We start from the raw sequence: 17,233 nt of genomic DNA, 5'->3' as shown, positions 1-17,233 counted from the left end.
GGGACCCCTCAGTCTGATCCATCTTGTGGGGTAGGGAGCTCAGACCCCGGTGCTGGACCTACCTCCGTTTCCCCAGCCAGCTCCAAACTGCAACCCCCTCCAGCAGTCTCACCCAGCCACACACCCTGGTTCCTCCTCCAGCCTTTGTCCAGTTTCCCGGGCAGAAGGTGTCACCTGGCCCTGGCCCCGACCCCGACCCCCTCCTGGGCTCAGATTACGTGCTCACATATCATCCCTCAGGTGAAGTCACAACCAGATATCCCACCACCATCCAGCACCAATGCAGACAGTACCAGTAAAACTCCCACGCAACATTCCCAGGTCAATACTCCCCACTCCCTACTCCGTCACGGCTTCCATTATTCTAATTTTACACAGTACATACATATTCTATCACTGAAACTTCCTTTATTCTCAGAAACATTTCTATTACAATTTACTCCTCCTATATAGCCGTAGGTGTGGCATACACTGTTCTTTTCACAAAAGATTTGATTGTGGCTTTAAGCAACAGCCCACGGGTAGGGGAAGTGTAGAGGTGCAGCACCTAGGAAGGCACATTGCTTATGGAGTGCACACAGCAGAGGCTTCTGCTACGCATTTATACAGGTTATAGCATGCACTCATTCTACACGCCAGGACAGCTCTGTTGGAAAGTACAGGAAAGGGCCTGTTCCACGCCTAGCCCTAAGGGGTTCCTAGCACTGTTGCTGGCATTAGAGCCTCAGGTCCTTGTGCACTGGGAATGCAAGGACTGAGGGTGATCCTAGCTCTGTCAAATAAGCGTAAGGGAAGGCAAATTGCACTGTTCTCACCCAATGCAGAACTAGTCACTATCCAGCTTTAAATGAGGAGAATTTACAGCTTGAACTGTGATATCCACAGGAGAAGACCAGGTTATCTGCTACCAGATTTTATTAAATTCTGATTTGCTCATCCTTAGTCTGCAGTGGACAGGTCCCACTAACTAATGCATTGACTACAGGTACTTATTAACAGCTGTATTTTGCAAACTCACAGGCAATACCTAGAAGTGCACAACAAACAGCATACATACAATCTCAGTTGGGGTCTCCCAAGCACTGCTGTGATACAAAGAATCAGAATAGTTTGGGACTGTGCAAACATGAACATAGTTCAAATTCCCATGCCTGTGCATCTTTTATGAATGTGATTCATTATTGTTTTTTACTTGTATTATGATAGCATCTAGAGGCCCCAGCTGAGATCAGGGCTTCACTGAGCTAGGCACTGTACAAACACAGAGTAAGAGAGAGTCCTTGCCCTCAAGAGTTTATACTTAAATAGACAAGATAGACAAAAGGATGGGGCGGAGGTGGGGATGAGGTAGCAAGTAGTATTCTCCTAATTCTACAGTGGCGAACTGAGACATGGAGATTCTACAATAATACAGACACTAAATAACATGTTGAAGGTTATATAGGAGGCCTGTGGCAAAGCCAGAAACTGAATCCAGATCTCCTGAGTCCTGCTTAGAGCCTTACCACAAGGCCCATCCTTGTCATGCACAATCTAGACCATTTTCTAGAGGGCAATTATTGGATTCTCGAGAAAAGACCATAACTGTATTGGAACAATACTAATTCTAATGACTTTTAATGCCATTTAAAATATAGGCGGTTTGATCACCTTTAACAGAGGATAGTAAAACAAGTAACACGTATAGTATTGAGCTACTTTTTCTTTTAAAACACTGACTTCAATTAAGTACTGACTTTTAAACACATTAGTCAGCAATAACAGATTATTTGACTAACAAACTAACTTTGTCCTTCAATTTTACAAATTATTAGTTTATTTTGAATAGAAAGTTACACTTCAGTCTTCTTGATAACATAATTAGTAGCCAACCTGTGAATCACTGCACAATACACACAAAGCCTCTTCTATTTTAATCGGTGAATCTAATGCTATCTAGTCTCTTGGTAAATGAATTCCATACTGTAAAAGAACAGTAGCATCTAACCTGTTGTGTAATGGTGTCCCAGGGCCCCTCCAGTAGACGAGCCCGGTAGCATTCATGAACACCTTCCCAAATTTCATCTAGAGTTAAAGGTCTTCCATCTGTAAAAAGACACACAATACTCTCACGGTGATCTTGTATTAAATATATAGAATGCTTCATATAAACCTGAAAAATACTGATTATCTGAAGATCAAAACAGACATGACAACAGCAAAAACAACTGGTCAAATTCTGTGCCAGTAATTCCCAAGTAGCACAGCTCAAATCCTGATCTGTATGTGCACTTAAAATTATGCCTTAAACTATCTGCTGCTCAGTTTCCCTACATGTAAAATGGAGAGAATAATTTAGCTAACACACTATAAGATAGTTGTGAGGCTAAATTATGTTTTGTAAAGCTGAGCTCCTTGAACCAATGATATATAAGAGCAAAATATTTTTATTATCAAATATTTCACAAATACAAATAAATCATGAATGAGAAACAAAATTACATAAACAAAAGGTTAATACTTCTTAGTGTTCTGCAGACTTTTTTCCCTACTGTATTCATACAGTATTTACTGTTATGTCCTGTATGTTACTTGTGGAGTTAAAATAGAATTATGATATAAGATTAGTGTCAACCACTTTGAAAATAAGCATGTCAATTTTATCTCAATATTTGTTTTTGACAAATAGCAATAGAATATTTTGATCTATTTCCAATAAGTAGCTTCATCTTGGCATTTATCAGGAGTCAGAAGACCATTATCCTGTGATAAATAGTGCTAATCCACTGACATTTTCGTGTCTGTAAAATGAACAAGATTTATTCATCCAATTAACATTTGAATGCCATGTTTAGATACAAGTAAAAATCCAGCTACTTACAGCCTCTCTTTTATCTTATTTTCTGCACATATTTAGAAAACAGTACTAAATTCTACTCTGACATACGCACTATACACCAGTAGCATCAAAACATGTGGCAAATTAATCATTTGAGGAGCTAACCATATCCAGTAAGTATACTTTGCCATCCTCAAGAACATGTGGCTTGTCAGACCAACATACCCTCTGTCTTGTGATGACAGAGCATTAGACTACAGTGAGGTTGGTCAACAGTTGACATTAAAGAGAAGTTTGTTAATATATGCTTCTTAAATTTGTTCTAACTTTGGAAGGATTAATGTATGCTCTTAAATCGCATCCTCTATGCAGCTATTACAAGGCTCCATAGCAACTTATTTTCCACATCTTTCAGCCAAATTGAAGGTACAAATGCAAAATCTAGGATATCCTAGATTTGTGACACACTAGTGTAGGACTTTAATGCACATCTAGGTTTCTATATTATACTCCCACCCTGGTATCTGTGAATCTTCAATGTGATACTTGAGCACCTTGAGATCCCAAAATCACTGAATAGATTACTCTGATTCTAAATGGATTTACTCTGCTTTAGTATTATGGAAACACTAGTCGAATATCCATAGTTAAGAATTAGCTGAATTTTGCACTTAAAGCAAGATGCCAAACACTTTATGTATAAAAAAAATGCAGCATATCCTCCCAAAATTATAGCACTTAATCTTTGAGTTACAGAATACATTTTTGACAAATTACAAATCCATTAATTAAACTGAATTAAAATTAATTTTAAAATGTGTCCTTTTAAAAATTTAGCAGCTGATGTCAGTCATGGTTTAGCCTGAAAGAACTCAGTAATGAAAAAACAGACTCTTCAAGCTTCCCATATAATTAACTCACTGAAGTCTTGTGTATAGACCACATTTGAAAAATATTTTTTAGGATTAATGGTCATACTTTGCCATTATTCTACATAACTGAAAGTTTTTCCTTCAGCAGAGACTAAAGAATAACATTCTACTTCAGGTTTCAGAGTAGCAGCTGTGTTAGTCTGTATCCACAAAAAGAAAAGGAGTACTTGTGGCACCTTAGAGACTAATACATTTATCTGAGCTTAAGCTTTCGTGAGCTACAGCTCACTTCATTGGATGCATGCAGTGGAAAATACAGTAGGGGGATTTTATATACACAGAGAACATGAAACAATGGGTGTTACCATATACACTGTAATGAGAGTGATCAGGTAAGGTAAGCTTTACCAGCAGGAGAGAAAAAAAACCTTTTGTAGTGATAATCAAGGTGGGCCATTTCCAGAAGTTGACAAGAACGTGTGAGGAACAGTAGGGGGAAAAATAAACCTGCGGAAATAGTTTTACTTTGTGTAATGACACATCCACTCCCAGTCTTTATTCAAGCCTAATTCAATGGTGTCCAGTTTGCAAATTAATTCCAATTCAGCAGTCTCTCACTGGAGTCTGTTTTTGAAGTTTTTTTGTTGTAATATTGCGACTTTTAGGTCTGTAATTGAGTGACCAGAGAGATTGAAGTGTACTCGGACTGTTTTTTGAATATTATAGTTCTTGACGTCTGATTTGTGTCCATTTATTCTTTTACGTAGAGACTGTCCAGTTTGGCCAATGTACATGGCAGAGGGGCATGTCTCTAAGATGCCACAAGTACTCCTTTTCATTCTACTTCAGATAATTCCGCCAAGAATTGTTCTCTTTCAAACAGCTGCCATCTCCTATTGCTGGGACTGAAGCCAGAGGCTGTCCTTGGGCACAGATGGCCACTTCCTCCATTTTCCTCCACTTACCATATTCCTCTCTGCCTGCTGACAGTGCAGGGGGCCATTGTCTTCCCCACTTTGTCTGAATTACCACTAGGAACAATTGGAGGCAGTAGCTATTTTGAAAGAGGACATCTTAACTGAGGGAAGCCTGTGGCCTCAGTCCCACTGATAATAAGAGAGACAGTGGACATGTGGAAGGAGAAACTTTCAGTAATGAAGACTAATGGTAAAAATTACCATTAATTCTAAATATTTGTTTTCAAAAACTACCCATAGCACCAAGTTTATTCTGGGACAACAAACACTAAAATACTTCAATCATAAACATATATGGTTGTTTCATGGTACCACTACTGGGCAGAGTGAAGGCTATTTGAATGCCCAAACTGTGCATTTCTGTACCTTAACATATTTTGATTTACATTTAACCTTGTCTGAATTTCCTGCATTGTTTTGTAACAATTACACCATCCCCGTAACGTATTTTACACTAAATTACTCTTAACGTTAACTCCATTTTAATATAGTTCGTCTGGGAATTGATAAAGATGGCATAGCTGCAGCTAGCCATTGTTTTCCCCATAAGCTCCTACCTTAATTTACCAGTCAAGGTCTGCTGAATGATAGGGCATCTTCTCAATGGTGCCCTAAATCAGCCAGGTGATTCCCCTTGTTTGATCTGGCAGTCAGAAGGAACAGGTTATCAAGCATTTAATGGATATGAGGACCAGCTGTGTCAGTGGGAAGAATTAGTGCCTGAAAGTCTGGCAATCTTCTCTCATAAATATCTAAACTATGGGAGGATGCAGCATGACTGACCAGAGAATTGTTCTGGTAGAACGTAATTTGGGACAGAGGAAGGTGTTTATAGTATCAGGGTATATCTACACTACGAAATTAGGTCGAATTTATAGAAGTCAGTTTTGTAGAAAGCGTTTTTATACAGTTGATTGTGTGTGTCCCCACACAAATGCTCTAAGTGCATGTAGTCGGGGGAGTGTGTCCACAGTACCGAGGCAACCATCGACTTCCAGAGCATTGCACTGTGGGTAGCTATCCCACAATTCCCGCAGTCTCCGCCACCCATTTGAATTCTGGGTAGAAATCCCAGTGCCTGATGGGGCTAAAACTTTGTCGCGGGTGGTTCTGGGTACATATCGTTATGTCCCCCTTCCCTCCCTCCCTCCATGAAAGCAAGGGCAGACAATCGTTTTGCGCCTTTTTTCTTGAGTTACCTGTGCAGACGCCACACCACGGCAAGCATGGAGCCCGCTCAGCTAACCGTCACTGTATGTCTCCTGGGTGCTGGCAGACGCGGTACTGCATTGCTACACAGCAACAGTTTATTGCCTTTTGGCAGCAGACACTGCAGTATGACTGGTAGCCGTCATCGATGTAGTCCACGGTGCTCTTTTAAACGACCTCGATGAGGTCAGGGGCGCCTGGGCAAACATGGAAGTGATTCAGCCAAGTCATTTCCCTTTTAAGTTTTGTTTCATGGCGATTCAGTCTTTTAATCTGCAGCCAGCAGAAGACGATGGCCAGCAGTCATACTGCACCGTCTTCTGCCGAGCACCCAGGAGATGACAATGGCTAGCGGTTGTACTGCACAGTCTGCTGCCAGCAAGATGTATAAAGATAGATGAAGTGGATCAAAACAAGAAATAGACCAGATCTGTTTTCTATTAATTTTCTCCTCCCTCCCTCCGTGAAATCAACGGCCTGCTAAACCCAGTTTTGAGTTCTATCCTTGAGGTTTGGAGTTCTATCCTTGAGGAGGCCATTCTGTTTCTTGCAAAGCCATCCCTTTTGTTGATTTTAATTCCCTGTAAGCCAACCCTGTGAGCCATGTCGTCAGTCGCCCCTCCCTCCGTCAGAGCAATGGCAGACAATCGTTCCGCGCCTTTTTTCTGTGCAGACGCCATACCATGGCAAGCATGGAGCCCGCTCAGATCACTTTGGCAATTAGGAGCACATTAAACATCACGCATTATCCAGCGGTATATGCAGCACCAGAACCTGGCAAAGCGAAACTGGGCAAGTTAGGCGATGTCAGCGCGGTGACGAGAGTGATGAGGACATGGACACAGACTTCTCTCAAAGCACGGGCCCTGGCAATGTGGGCATCATGGTGCTAATGGGGCAGGTTCATGCAGTGGAATACTGATTCTGGGCTTGGGAAACAAGCACAGATTGGTGGGACCGCATAGTGTTGCAGGTCTGGGACAATTCCCAGTGGCTGCGAAACTTTTGCATGCATAAGGGCACTTTCATGGAACTTTGACACTTGCTTTCCCCTGCCCTGAGGCGCAAGAATACCAAGATGAGAGCAGCCCTCACAGTTCAGAAGCGAGTGGCAATAGCCCTGTGGAAGCTTGCAACGCCAGACAGCTACCGGTCAATCGGGAATCAATTTGGAGTGGGCAAATCTACTGTGGGGGCTGCTGTGATGCAAGTAGCCAATGCAATCAAAGATCTGCTAATATCAAGGGTAGTGACCCTGGGAAATGTGCAGGTCATAGTGGATGGCTTTGCTGCAATGGGATTCCCTAACTGTGGTGGGGCCATAGACGGAACCCATATCCCTGTCTTGGCACCGGAGCACCAAGCCGGCAAGTACATAAACCGCAAGGGGTACTTTTCAATAGCGCTGCAAGCACTGGTGGATCACAAGGGATGTTTCACCAACATTTACCTGGGATGGCCGGGAAAGGTACATGACGCTCACATTTTCAGGAACTCCGGTCTGTTTCAAAAGCTGCAGGAAGGGACTTTATTCCCAGGCCAGAAAATAACCATTGGGGATGTTGAAATGCCTATAGTTATCCTTGGGGACCCAGCCTACCCCTTAATGCCATGGCTCATGAAGCCGTACACAGGCAGCCTGGACAGTAGTCAGGAGCTGTTCAACTACAGGCTGAGCAAGTGCAGAATGGTGGTAGAATGTGCATTTGGATGTTTAAAAGCGCGCTGGTGCAATTTACTGACTCGGGTAGACCTCACCGAAACCAATATTCCCACTGTTATTACTGCTTGCTGTGCGCTCCACAATATCTGTGAGAGTAAGGGGGAGACGTTTATGGCAGGGTGGGAGGTTGAGGCAAATCACCTGGCCAGACACCAGGGCAGTCAGAAGAGCACAGGAGGGCGCAGTGTACATCAGAGAAGCTTTGAAAATCATGACTGGACAGGCTACGGTGTGAAAGTTCTGTTTGTTTCTCCTTGATGAAACCCCCCGCCCCTTGGTTCACTCTACTTCCCTGTAAGCTAACCACCCTCCTCTCCTCCCTTCGATCACCGCTTGCAGAGGCAATTAAGTCATTGTTGCTTCACATTCATGCATTCTTTATTAATTCATCACATAAATAGGAGGATAACTACGAAGGTAGCCCAGGAGGGGTGGTGGAGGAGGGAAGGACAAGGCCACACAGCACTTTAAAAGTTTAAAACTTTAAAACTTATTGAATGCCAGCCTTCTGTTGCTTGGGCAATCCTCTGGGATGGAGTGGCTGGGTGGCTGGAGGCCCCCCACCGCGTTCTTGGGCGTCTGGGTGAAGAGGCTATGGAACTTGGGGAGGAGGACGGTTGGTTACACAGGGGCTGTAGCAGCGGTCTGTGCTCCAGCTGCCTTTCCTGCAGCTCAACCATATGCTGGAGCATATTAGTTTGATCCTCCAGCAGCCTCAGTATTGAATCCTGCCTCCTCTCATCACGCTGCCACCACCTTTCAGTTTCAGCCCTCTCTTCATCCCACCATCTCTCCTCCCGGTCATTTTGTGCTTTCCTGCACTCTGACATTGTCTGCCTCGATGCATTCGTCTGTGCTCTGTCAGTGTGGGAGGACAGCATGAGCTCAGAGAACATTTAATCGCGAGTGCGTTTTTTTCGCCTTCTAATCTTCGCTAGCCTCTGGGAAGGAGAAGATCCTGTGATCCTTGAAACACATGCAGCTGGTGGAGAAAAAAAAAGGGACAGTGGTATTTTAAAAAGACACATTTTATAGAACAATGGCTACACTCTTTCACGGTAAACCTTGCTGTTAACATTACATACATAGCACATGTGCTTTCGTTACAAGGTCGCATTTTGCCTCCCCACGCTGTGTGGCTAGCCCCTCATCCCTCCCCTCTCCCCGTGGCTAACAGCGGGGAACATTTCTGTTCAGCTACAGGAAAACAGCCCAGCAGGAACGTGCACCTCTGAATGTCCCCTGAAGAAAAGCACCCTATTTCAACCAGGTGACCATGAATGATATCACTCTCCTGAGGATAACACAGAGAGATAAAGAACGGATGTTGTTTGAATGCCAGCAAACACACACTGCCATGCTTTGTTCTACAGTGATTCCCGAGTACGTGCTACTGGCCTGGAGTGGTAAAGTGTCCTACCATGGTGGATGGAATAAGGCTGCCCTCCCCAGAAACCTTTTGCAAAGGCTTTGTGAGTACATCCAGGAGAGCCACGAATGCCAGGGCAAATTAATCATTAAACATGCTTGGTTTTTTTTTGTATAGTATTTTAAAAGGTACACTCACCAGACGTCCCTTCTCTGCCTGGCAGATCTGGGAGGCAGCCTTGGGTGGGTTCAGGGAGTAGTGGCTCCAGGTCCAGGGTGAGAAACAGTTCCTGGCTGTCGGGAAAACCAGTTTCTCCGCTTGCTTGCTGTGAGCTATCTACAACTTCACCATCATCATCATCTTCCTCGTCCCCAAAACCTGCTTCTGTGTTGCCTCCATCTCCATTGAAGGAGTCAAACAACACGGCTGGGGTAGTGGTGGCTGAACCCCCTAAAATGGCATGCAGCTCATCATAGAAGCGGCATGTTTGGGGCTCTGACCCGGAGCGGCCGTTTGCCTCTCTGGTTTTCTGGTAGGCTTGCCTCAGATCCTTAAGTTTCACACGGCACTGCTTCGGGTCCCTGTTATGGCCTCTGTCCTTCATGCCCTGGGAGATTTTGACAATGTTTTGGCATTTCGAAAACTGGAACGTAGTTCTGATAGCACGGATTTCTCTCCCCATACAGCGATCAGATCCCGTACAGTCCATGCTGGAGCTCTTTTGCGATTCTGGGACTCCATCATGGTCACCTCTGCTGATGAGCTCTGCATGGTCACCTCTGCTGATGAGCTCTCCACTCACCTGCAGCTTGCCATGCTGGCCAAATAGGAAATTGAAATTCAAAAGTTCGTGGGCCTTTTCCTGTCTACCTGGCCAGTGCATCTGAGTTGAGATTGCTGTCCAGAGCAGTCACAATGAGCACTCTGGGATAGCTCCCGGAGGCCAATACCGTCGAATTGTGTCCACAGTACCCCAAATTCGACCCGGCAAGGCCGATTTCAGTGCTAATCCCCTTGTCGGGGTGGAGTAAGGAAATCGATTTTAAGAGCCCTTTAAGTCGAAAAAAAGGGCTTCGTCGTGTGGACGGGTGCAGGGTTAAATCGATTTAATGCTGCTAAATTCGACCTCAACTCCTAGTGTAGACCAAGGCTTATTTTTTCAGTGACGGTGGTAAGAGTGGTAAATAGCAGAAATCAACTCCTAGCAATACATTTGGCTAGAGGAGTGTTTTGTGTTGGGAAGTTCACTAGTTTGCGTGCACTTGGTCAATTGTTTCGAGTTATTTTTATTTGCTTGTTTTTGCTATACTAGCTTTACATGCCTTTTACCTAAAGCAAATGCACACAATTTTGTACAAAACACACATCTATATTATGTGGACGCTCCAAGTCCCCCAGGCCCTATGGCTGCTGACGTTCATACATTTAGCAGCCTTATCACACATTCCTGCTGCCTAGCTAGCTCTCACACAGCCAACTGGGCAGCGGAAGTAGTCTGTAATTGTTGCTGCTAACCACAAGGGACAGTGTGGCACCTTTGCCTCTTGTGTCCCTATTCCTACTGCTGGATCGGAGCAGGGGAGGTGTAGCCATAAAGAGGAGGTGATGGCAGCCAGAGCAGCAAACACAGGGAAGTGGAAGGGAGAGAAGGTGAAGGGCCCAGAGTTGGCCTTAGGGTCCTCCAGCATGCACCCACCTATCCAGCCCTGCCACTGCTGCCAAGTTTTGTGCAGCTCCATGTCCTATCCCCACCTTTGGTTTGAGCAGGGTGCATTGACCACAAGTAGAAATTTGTAGTTTATATATAAATTATTTGTGAATTAGTTCATTAAATAATCTGCATACAATGTCACATAGTGAAATGAAAAGTGTTTCATACATCATTACTTCTCCTGTGCGTCATACAAGATTTACTGTGCCTTGACAAAACATAGGTGCCATTAAAGTCAAAAAGCCAGCACATGATATATCATGAATTTAGAGTTTTAAAAAACTCCAAGATTTTGGTTCAGAACCTGGAGCACATGAGAGTTACTGCTAAAGAAGCACGAACCAATACATGCGCAACAATGGAGACTGAATGTAGACTCTGACACCTACCCAGAGGAAAATGGGAAAGTTGTCTAGGGAAATGCCCAACCAGGAAATGTTTGATTTTTTTTTTAGCGGTCTAAAAGAGGAATGAGCAAAGAGGTGGGAGTCAGGAACTCCTGAATACTACTCCTGTCACTGCCACTAACTTATGACAGTATATGGCCTTGGACAAGTCAATTCACCAGACCAGGTATACGAATCTAGATAGACACAAGCAGCAGCAATTGGCACCAAACTTTTCTTAGGATGGAGGCCTTATTAATCAGAGCCTCAGACCTTCACGTTTTACCTCTCTGTGAAATGGGTATGATCAAATTTCTCTGAGAAATGTTTTTCCATATTCCAAAGTAGGTTATGCACCCCGATGCCAGAAAGATTCAGGAACATCCAGAAAGCAGTAGAGAGCACCCTTCCTTGGCACCAAATGTTTGGAGCCAAGATTATGTAAGGGCTGTACAGTTCCAACTGCTTTAGTTTCTTCCTTTCTACAGTTAGAAAGGTTGCTGCAGATATAAAAATCTTGGCTCCATTCCCAGAGAGCTGTACTGGGGTTCTCCCAAGTTTCTATCATATGTTTTTTTCTTGTAGTTTAGTTAATTGAGGGTTTTAATTTATTAGACTTCTAGTTAAAGTTTTGTTTTCTCGTTTGGCTTAGTTTGACCGCACGCTTGGCACCAGGAGCATCATGGCTAAGTTGTCTCTTAAAGAACCAGAGAACAAGGCCCTGTTCTCAGAACTGATGTGTGTTGTCTCAGGAAGGCTCACTACCTGACTGGTGTTCAGTGCCCCAAGTATTTTACACCTCAGGCCCACAGTCAGCACCAGGTTGGACATTAGGAAAAACTTCCTGTCAGGGTGGTTAAGCACTGGAATAAATTGCCTAGGGAGGTTGTGGAATCTCCATCACTGGAAATTTTTAAGAGCAGGTTAGACAAACACCTTTCAGGGATGGTCTAGATAATACTTAATCCTGCCTTGTGTGCTGGGGACTGGACTCAAAGACCTCTCGATGTCCCTTCTAGTTCTACAGTTCTAAGCTTGCCTTATGATAGTGGCCTTACAAACCAGAAGTTCCTAAGAGAGTTAGAGTGCAATTTCCACTACATTACTGTCAGAGTTTCAGGATAGATGCACCTGTAATCCCCCTTCATGGTCCCTTCAGGGCACCTACTTAAAGGCTTCTGGCTCCCAGCTGTCCCCTCTCTTGGGCGGAGACTTGCGTAAATCTCCCTCCTGACTGAAGTTTTAAAGGCTGCGCAGCTCCCTGCCTTATAATGTGATATTCTTAGCAAGCCAGGCTGCTTGAAGAGGCCAGCATTTGCGCTTTGCTTTCTCTTCAAAGGCTATGAACAACATAAATGCCAGCAATTATAAGTTACCATGCAGCTCTTTATAAGTAAGCATATTTATTCTAAAGGTGAAAGCATTACCAAGAAAACATATTAAAAACAATAAAAGAACCTACATGAATTCTAAAAAGCTTATCAGAGGTCACCTTGACTCCAACCCAGGGTTCTGGTAGGGGTCAGTCTTTCAAAACCTACAACTGGGTTCTCCTCACGATTAGAAGTTCATAACTGCCTTAGATTCAGAACTAGAACTCAGGGTGGGCAGTTCAGCCATTTCTCTATATGGCTTGGGCCTTTGATTTCCAATCTCCAGGATCAGGTAATCAGCAGACAAAAACACTCTCCGCAGGGCATAGTTTCGGAAGGCTGGATTTTTGCATAACTAGAGGTGAGGAATTTGCATTAACCTCTCCCTGGTGTTCCCCAGGAAATCCACTTCACACTTATTGTCCAAAATGTCCATTCTTGTCTGGCACATTTTCAATATAGGCCTTTGAACTACCATGCCTCACATCACATCTTCCGCCAGGAGAGATTACATACAGTCCCAGCCCACAATAATACATAAGCTATTCATTTAGTACAATGGACCCAAAAGATACTTAAACTTAATTCAATAAGGTCTCCCAAGAATGTGGCAGAACACAGCCATATCTATCACATCTCCATCAGTTCTCCTTTTTCACCTCTAGCCAGCATTTTTGACTCCTCCTCTGGTTGTGAGGAGGAAGAGGTGGTGGGTGACTTGCATCATTCTTTTCCTGAAGATCAGGAGTGATAACCATGTCCACACACTACATCTGTATTACCACAAGATTATGAACAGCTTCAGGAGCTGTTGAAATGTATAGAAGATTCCTTGGAGACAGAGACCATTACAGTCCATAAAAATACATCACCTCTTTGGCATCTTGAAGGCTAAAGGTAATGGAAAGTTACTCTTCTGATTAATGCAGGGTTACTAGACCCAGCCCAGGACTTCTGGTTCATGCCAGCATCGAAGAAGGCTGATTGCTTACACCAGCTGTCTCAATGAAATCTAATAGGCTACATCAAATACTTCAACAAGGATTCCTGTATTTCTTCAGCTATCCTATTCTTGGATCTTTGGTAGTCTCAGCTGCTAGGGAAAAGATGAAGGACTTTGGAAAAAGGCATGAAGAAGGTTGAATTTGGAGGGAGGATAGTATATTCCTCTGGGACTCCAGGGATGTCTCCTGCTAAGAAGCTGAAATGGTTCTATAACAGTTTCATACTTGGGAACGGACGCTTTCACTGCTGGACCTTTTGCCTGAGGAGCAACAGGAGTCACTGAAGGACTGTTTCAGAGGGACTAATGACTAAATGTGATGCCTAAGAACTTTCTCCTTGTGCTATACGATGCTTCTAACATATCTGTTAGAACAAGGGCATCAGGCATCACATTTAGTCATTATTCGCAGATGAAGTCTTTGCCCTCACTAAGGCATAGAGGTCTTTCCTGTAAATTGACCCTCAAAGTCTACAAAAAGTATACATATCTTCCCTAAATGTTTTCATTCTATGAAAATTCAAGTTCAAAGTCCTTCTGACATGTAGGGTAATGTAGTTTAATTTTCCCTGGGTAAGGAGGAGGTTTCAGGAAGAATTCCAAGAGACAGTCAGTTTCTGGTAGTTATAAAGTTTGGAAGAGGATTCAGAACAACTATGACCCTGTGGAATACACTGAAGGGAGAATCAGCCATTAATGTCTGCTGCTCATTCGCTCTTCTTGTACATGCGAATTAAAGCCTGACAAAGATGTTGCCACTGACCATGGGGCTCTCAAAGTTGCCATCCAAGAACAACTGAGCATCTTAGTGGAAAAGTACCAGGAGCAATCTCTTGGGGAGCCTTTTTTTCCCTTAAGTGTGCAGCCAAAGACTGACTGAGTAACTCCACTCAAGCTGGACTCTTATACAACAGGAGAAATGAAGGATTTAATTGTTCTAGAACAGTTTTTTTAAATAGTGTGCCTGGAAGGGTGCAGACTTGGGTGTGTTGGCACCAATCATTTTTATAACAGACAATGTAAGGAAGTGCTCATGAATATTGTAAAATATACAAAGCTATTTAGTCTGGTTGAACAGAGGAATTATTATTTCCTAGGCTGGCCTACAGGTCTAATGGCCGCTTTACACATTGCAGTGTGGAATCCGAGTTTGGGATTTTAGTTTAGCCTTTTGCTGTGGGAGCATAATGATCAAAGCCCCTAGAAGGGATTCAGCTCACATTTATCTCTTGCAACCCACCCTCATTAATGTAAAGGGAGATACAGGCAGGCTTCAATGGAAACCATGCACAGCCCACCTACTCCAGAGAATCCTAGCAATGCAGGATATTTGGGATGTACTATACCAAAAAGGGGAGAAATGAAGTCTCCCGGGGAACCCCAGAGGAGAGAAAATAATTTTCTAACAATGATTCTAACACAAGGGAAGTTCCAAAATATTTCAAACTCCAAGATTTTAGGTTTGTTAAGAAAAAATTTACATTTAAATTTTTGCAAGTTAAAAATTAAATTAAAAAAAAGTGAACTGGCCTAATAACATGATCCTGTTTCCAGATTTAGGGTCCCTGTAGCCCTGGGTATGGAGAACTTTGGACCACACAGGGGAGAGAGAGAGTGGGAAAGAACTGCTCCCACCACCTAATCTAGACGCAATAATAATTTACAGAGTGACGCTGATGTAGGTCTGAGTGTGGGGTGTTCTCCCACCCACTCAGCAAACAGAAGAGCTGAACAATAGTGGCTCTCAGAAGAAAAAGGGGCAAAGGGTTATCAAGGGAAGAATAGTAGCATCATAATGAAAAGGCAAAAATCTCAGTACATTGTCTGGGCTTGTTTTCAGGTGGGGACCAGACAAGGCAAAGCAGAAAGCTTGCTCAGATGTCTGTCATAAATAGTGATCTGTATATTCTGAAAAACGTCACATTGGGGGTTTTGGATAGCACTAACCAGGCAGTAAGTAGATAATCTGTATCAAAGGAAGGATTTCCAATATTAAAAAAACTATGCTATACAGAATGAAAATAAGAGATGTAGTACTAATTGAATACGCTTCTGGAAAAAAAGAGTTGGATGCCAGTATTTGTATCCTCCTCTCTTCAAGCCAGACACCAAAAGAAAAATGTTAATAAGGATCTAAAGAGACTCCAGATGACTCCAGAAATTCTCAAAAAAACCCATAAGTTTCCACTGTGAAAGATTCCCAAGAAGTGTGTTAAAAACCTAATTATACTTGTAGGAACAATTACAGTTCTGTACTGCAAGGGGAGCTGTTGGTACATAATACTAGGATTGTGCATTAGCTCATCCACCAGCTTCTGTAACATCCACTTCCAGCTATAAGGAGTCATGTTTCAACACCTCCGATTCCCTGATGCTGACAAGCTAAACAACTTGTTTTGTCTCTGGGAGCTCTTCTCTGGTGATTAACTGCTTATAGTGAATACTAATTATATGAAAGTACAGTACTATAGAAATACTGTTTCCTCTACCTGCAGCATCACCATTCTCTTGCACAGAGAAGGTATACTGTTAATTCAACTAAAACCAACAAGATGACATTTTTCAGCACCACAAATAAATTAATCAGCCTCTTACTATGTTATTTCGAGACAGCAAAAGTTACTGACTAGCAAGAGTTTCTTTATCCTTCTGCCTGCAAAACAAGTTTAATGACAGATTATTGCACATTTGTAAATGCTTGTAACAGTCCTAGGAATAAATTTGCAACATGAAGCGTGTGAGAATTTGTGATCTGTTGGTGGTTATGGAGACTGAGCTGTATCCCCAATTCCCCAATTTGAACATTTACCCCAAATTATCAGTTCTTAGAAATTGCACCTCAGACTAAAATCTTTTCACCAGTGAGTCTGAGAATTTGTTTTCAATTTTAAATCTAAAGTGCTTGTTAAAATGCTAACATTGCAAAATTAGAAGCAATTAAACAATATAAGGCCACGAGTGATTAAATCTATCAAACAGAGTCAAAGCAGCTTAAGCGACTATTTAACTAAAAAGAAAAATATCACAGGCAACATTCAGATGTCTTCATCAGGATAAAATTAGGAGATCATCCAAAACACAAAATCTGCCCATGCTGCCATGCAGGAGACCAAGTTTAGAAATGACCTCAAGATTCCAACTCCTCAGCCCCAAGTGCATTGTCTTTGGGAAGAGGAGAGGAGCACAGACAGTGCTGCAGTATGATCACTCTATGCTTCTTGATTAAATAAGCATGACTAACAGTGGCTTTGAAGGGAGACAGTGTGTTCCACTTTCCTGACAGGAGAGAGACTGAAATCACAGTGGCAGTAGTCACTGGGCAATGGGTGACAAGATGTATAGATTAGGGAGAAAATAAACTATTTTATTGATTTCAGTCATTTTACGCAATGTTTTAAAACTGTTACTTCCAGTGCAAACTGATTTTATGTTGGTTTTATGTTGAAAAGATTTGATATCTTTTAAAAACTGTTTAAATTAGAAAGAAAGACAACATACTGACTGTTTTAAATGTAAATTTTGACCTAATCATTGTGGATCAAATTCACCTCTGAAATAAGGAGGCGCAACTCAGCTGAAGTCACTGCAGTAGAGCCTACTTATTCCATGGCTGAATTTGATGCTGTAGCTTTAAGTTCTTTGTATTCATTTAAAGAAATCAAAAAAGAAAAATGGCCAGCAGGTTTCGTCAACCATGGGCATGATGCCAGGAGTCTAAAGATCAGACTCCTCCAGGCTGAGATGATATCATCTACTCCAAGGTCCTAGGGCTGACAGTGTCTGGAATATCAG

The 17,233-nt window shown here is 42.8% G+C and overlaps 2 protein-coding genes across 4 annotated transcripts in view; both read right to left on the bottom strand.

The window, feature by feature from the left end:
- The window catches only part of ATG10 (autophagy related 10), a 146,744-nt gene that overhangs the window by 36,523 nt on the left and 92,988 nt on the right, over window positions 1-17,233 (bottom strand). For all 3 annotated transcript variants that reach the window (XM_077817143.1, XM_077817141.1, XM_077817142.1), the window contains exon 5: window positions 1,988-2,085. In XM_077817143.1, the coding sequence (XP_077673269.1) occupies window positions 1,988-2,085 (98 nt within the window). The remainder of the gene's footprint in view (window positions 1-1,987; window positions 2,086-17,233) is intronic.
- On the bottom strand, window positions 7,986-14,352 carry LOC144265020 (zinc finger and SCAN domain-containing protein 32-like). The gene is made up of 2 exons (XM_077817140.1): window positions 9,167-14,352; window positions 7,986-8,581 (listed from the first exon to the last, which is right to left on the bottom strand). The coding sequence occupies exons 1-2, from the start codon at window positions 9,849-9,851 to the stop codon at window positions 8,496-8,498; spliced, it is 771 nt and encodes a 256-aa protein (XP_077673266.1). The 5' UTR covers window positions 9,852-14,352; the 3' UTR covers window positions 7,986-8,495.

Source organism: Eretmochelys imbricata, chromosome 5 (genome assembly GCF_965152235.1).
Source record: "Eretmochelys imbricata isolate rEreImb1 chromosome 5, rEreImb1.hap1, whole genome shotgun sequence".
NCBI lineage: Eukaryota > Metazoa > Chordata > Testudines > Cheloniidae > Eretmochelys > Eretmochelys imbricata.
This window is presented reverse-complemented; position numbering and strand designations above follow the sequence as displayed.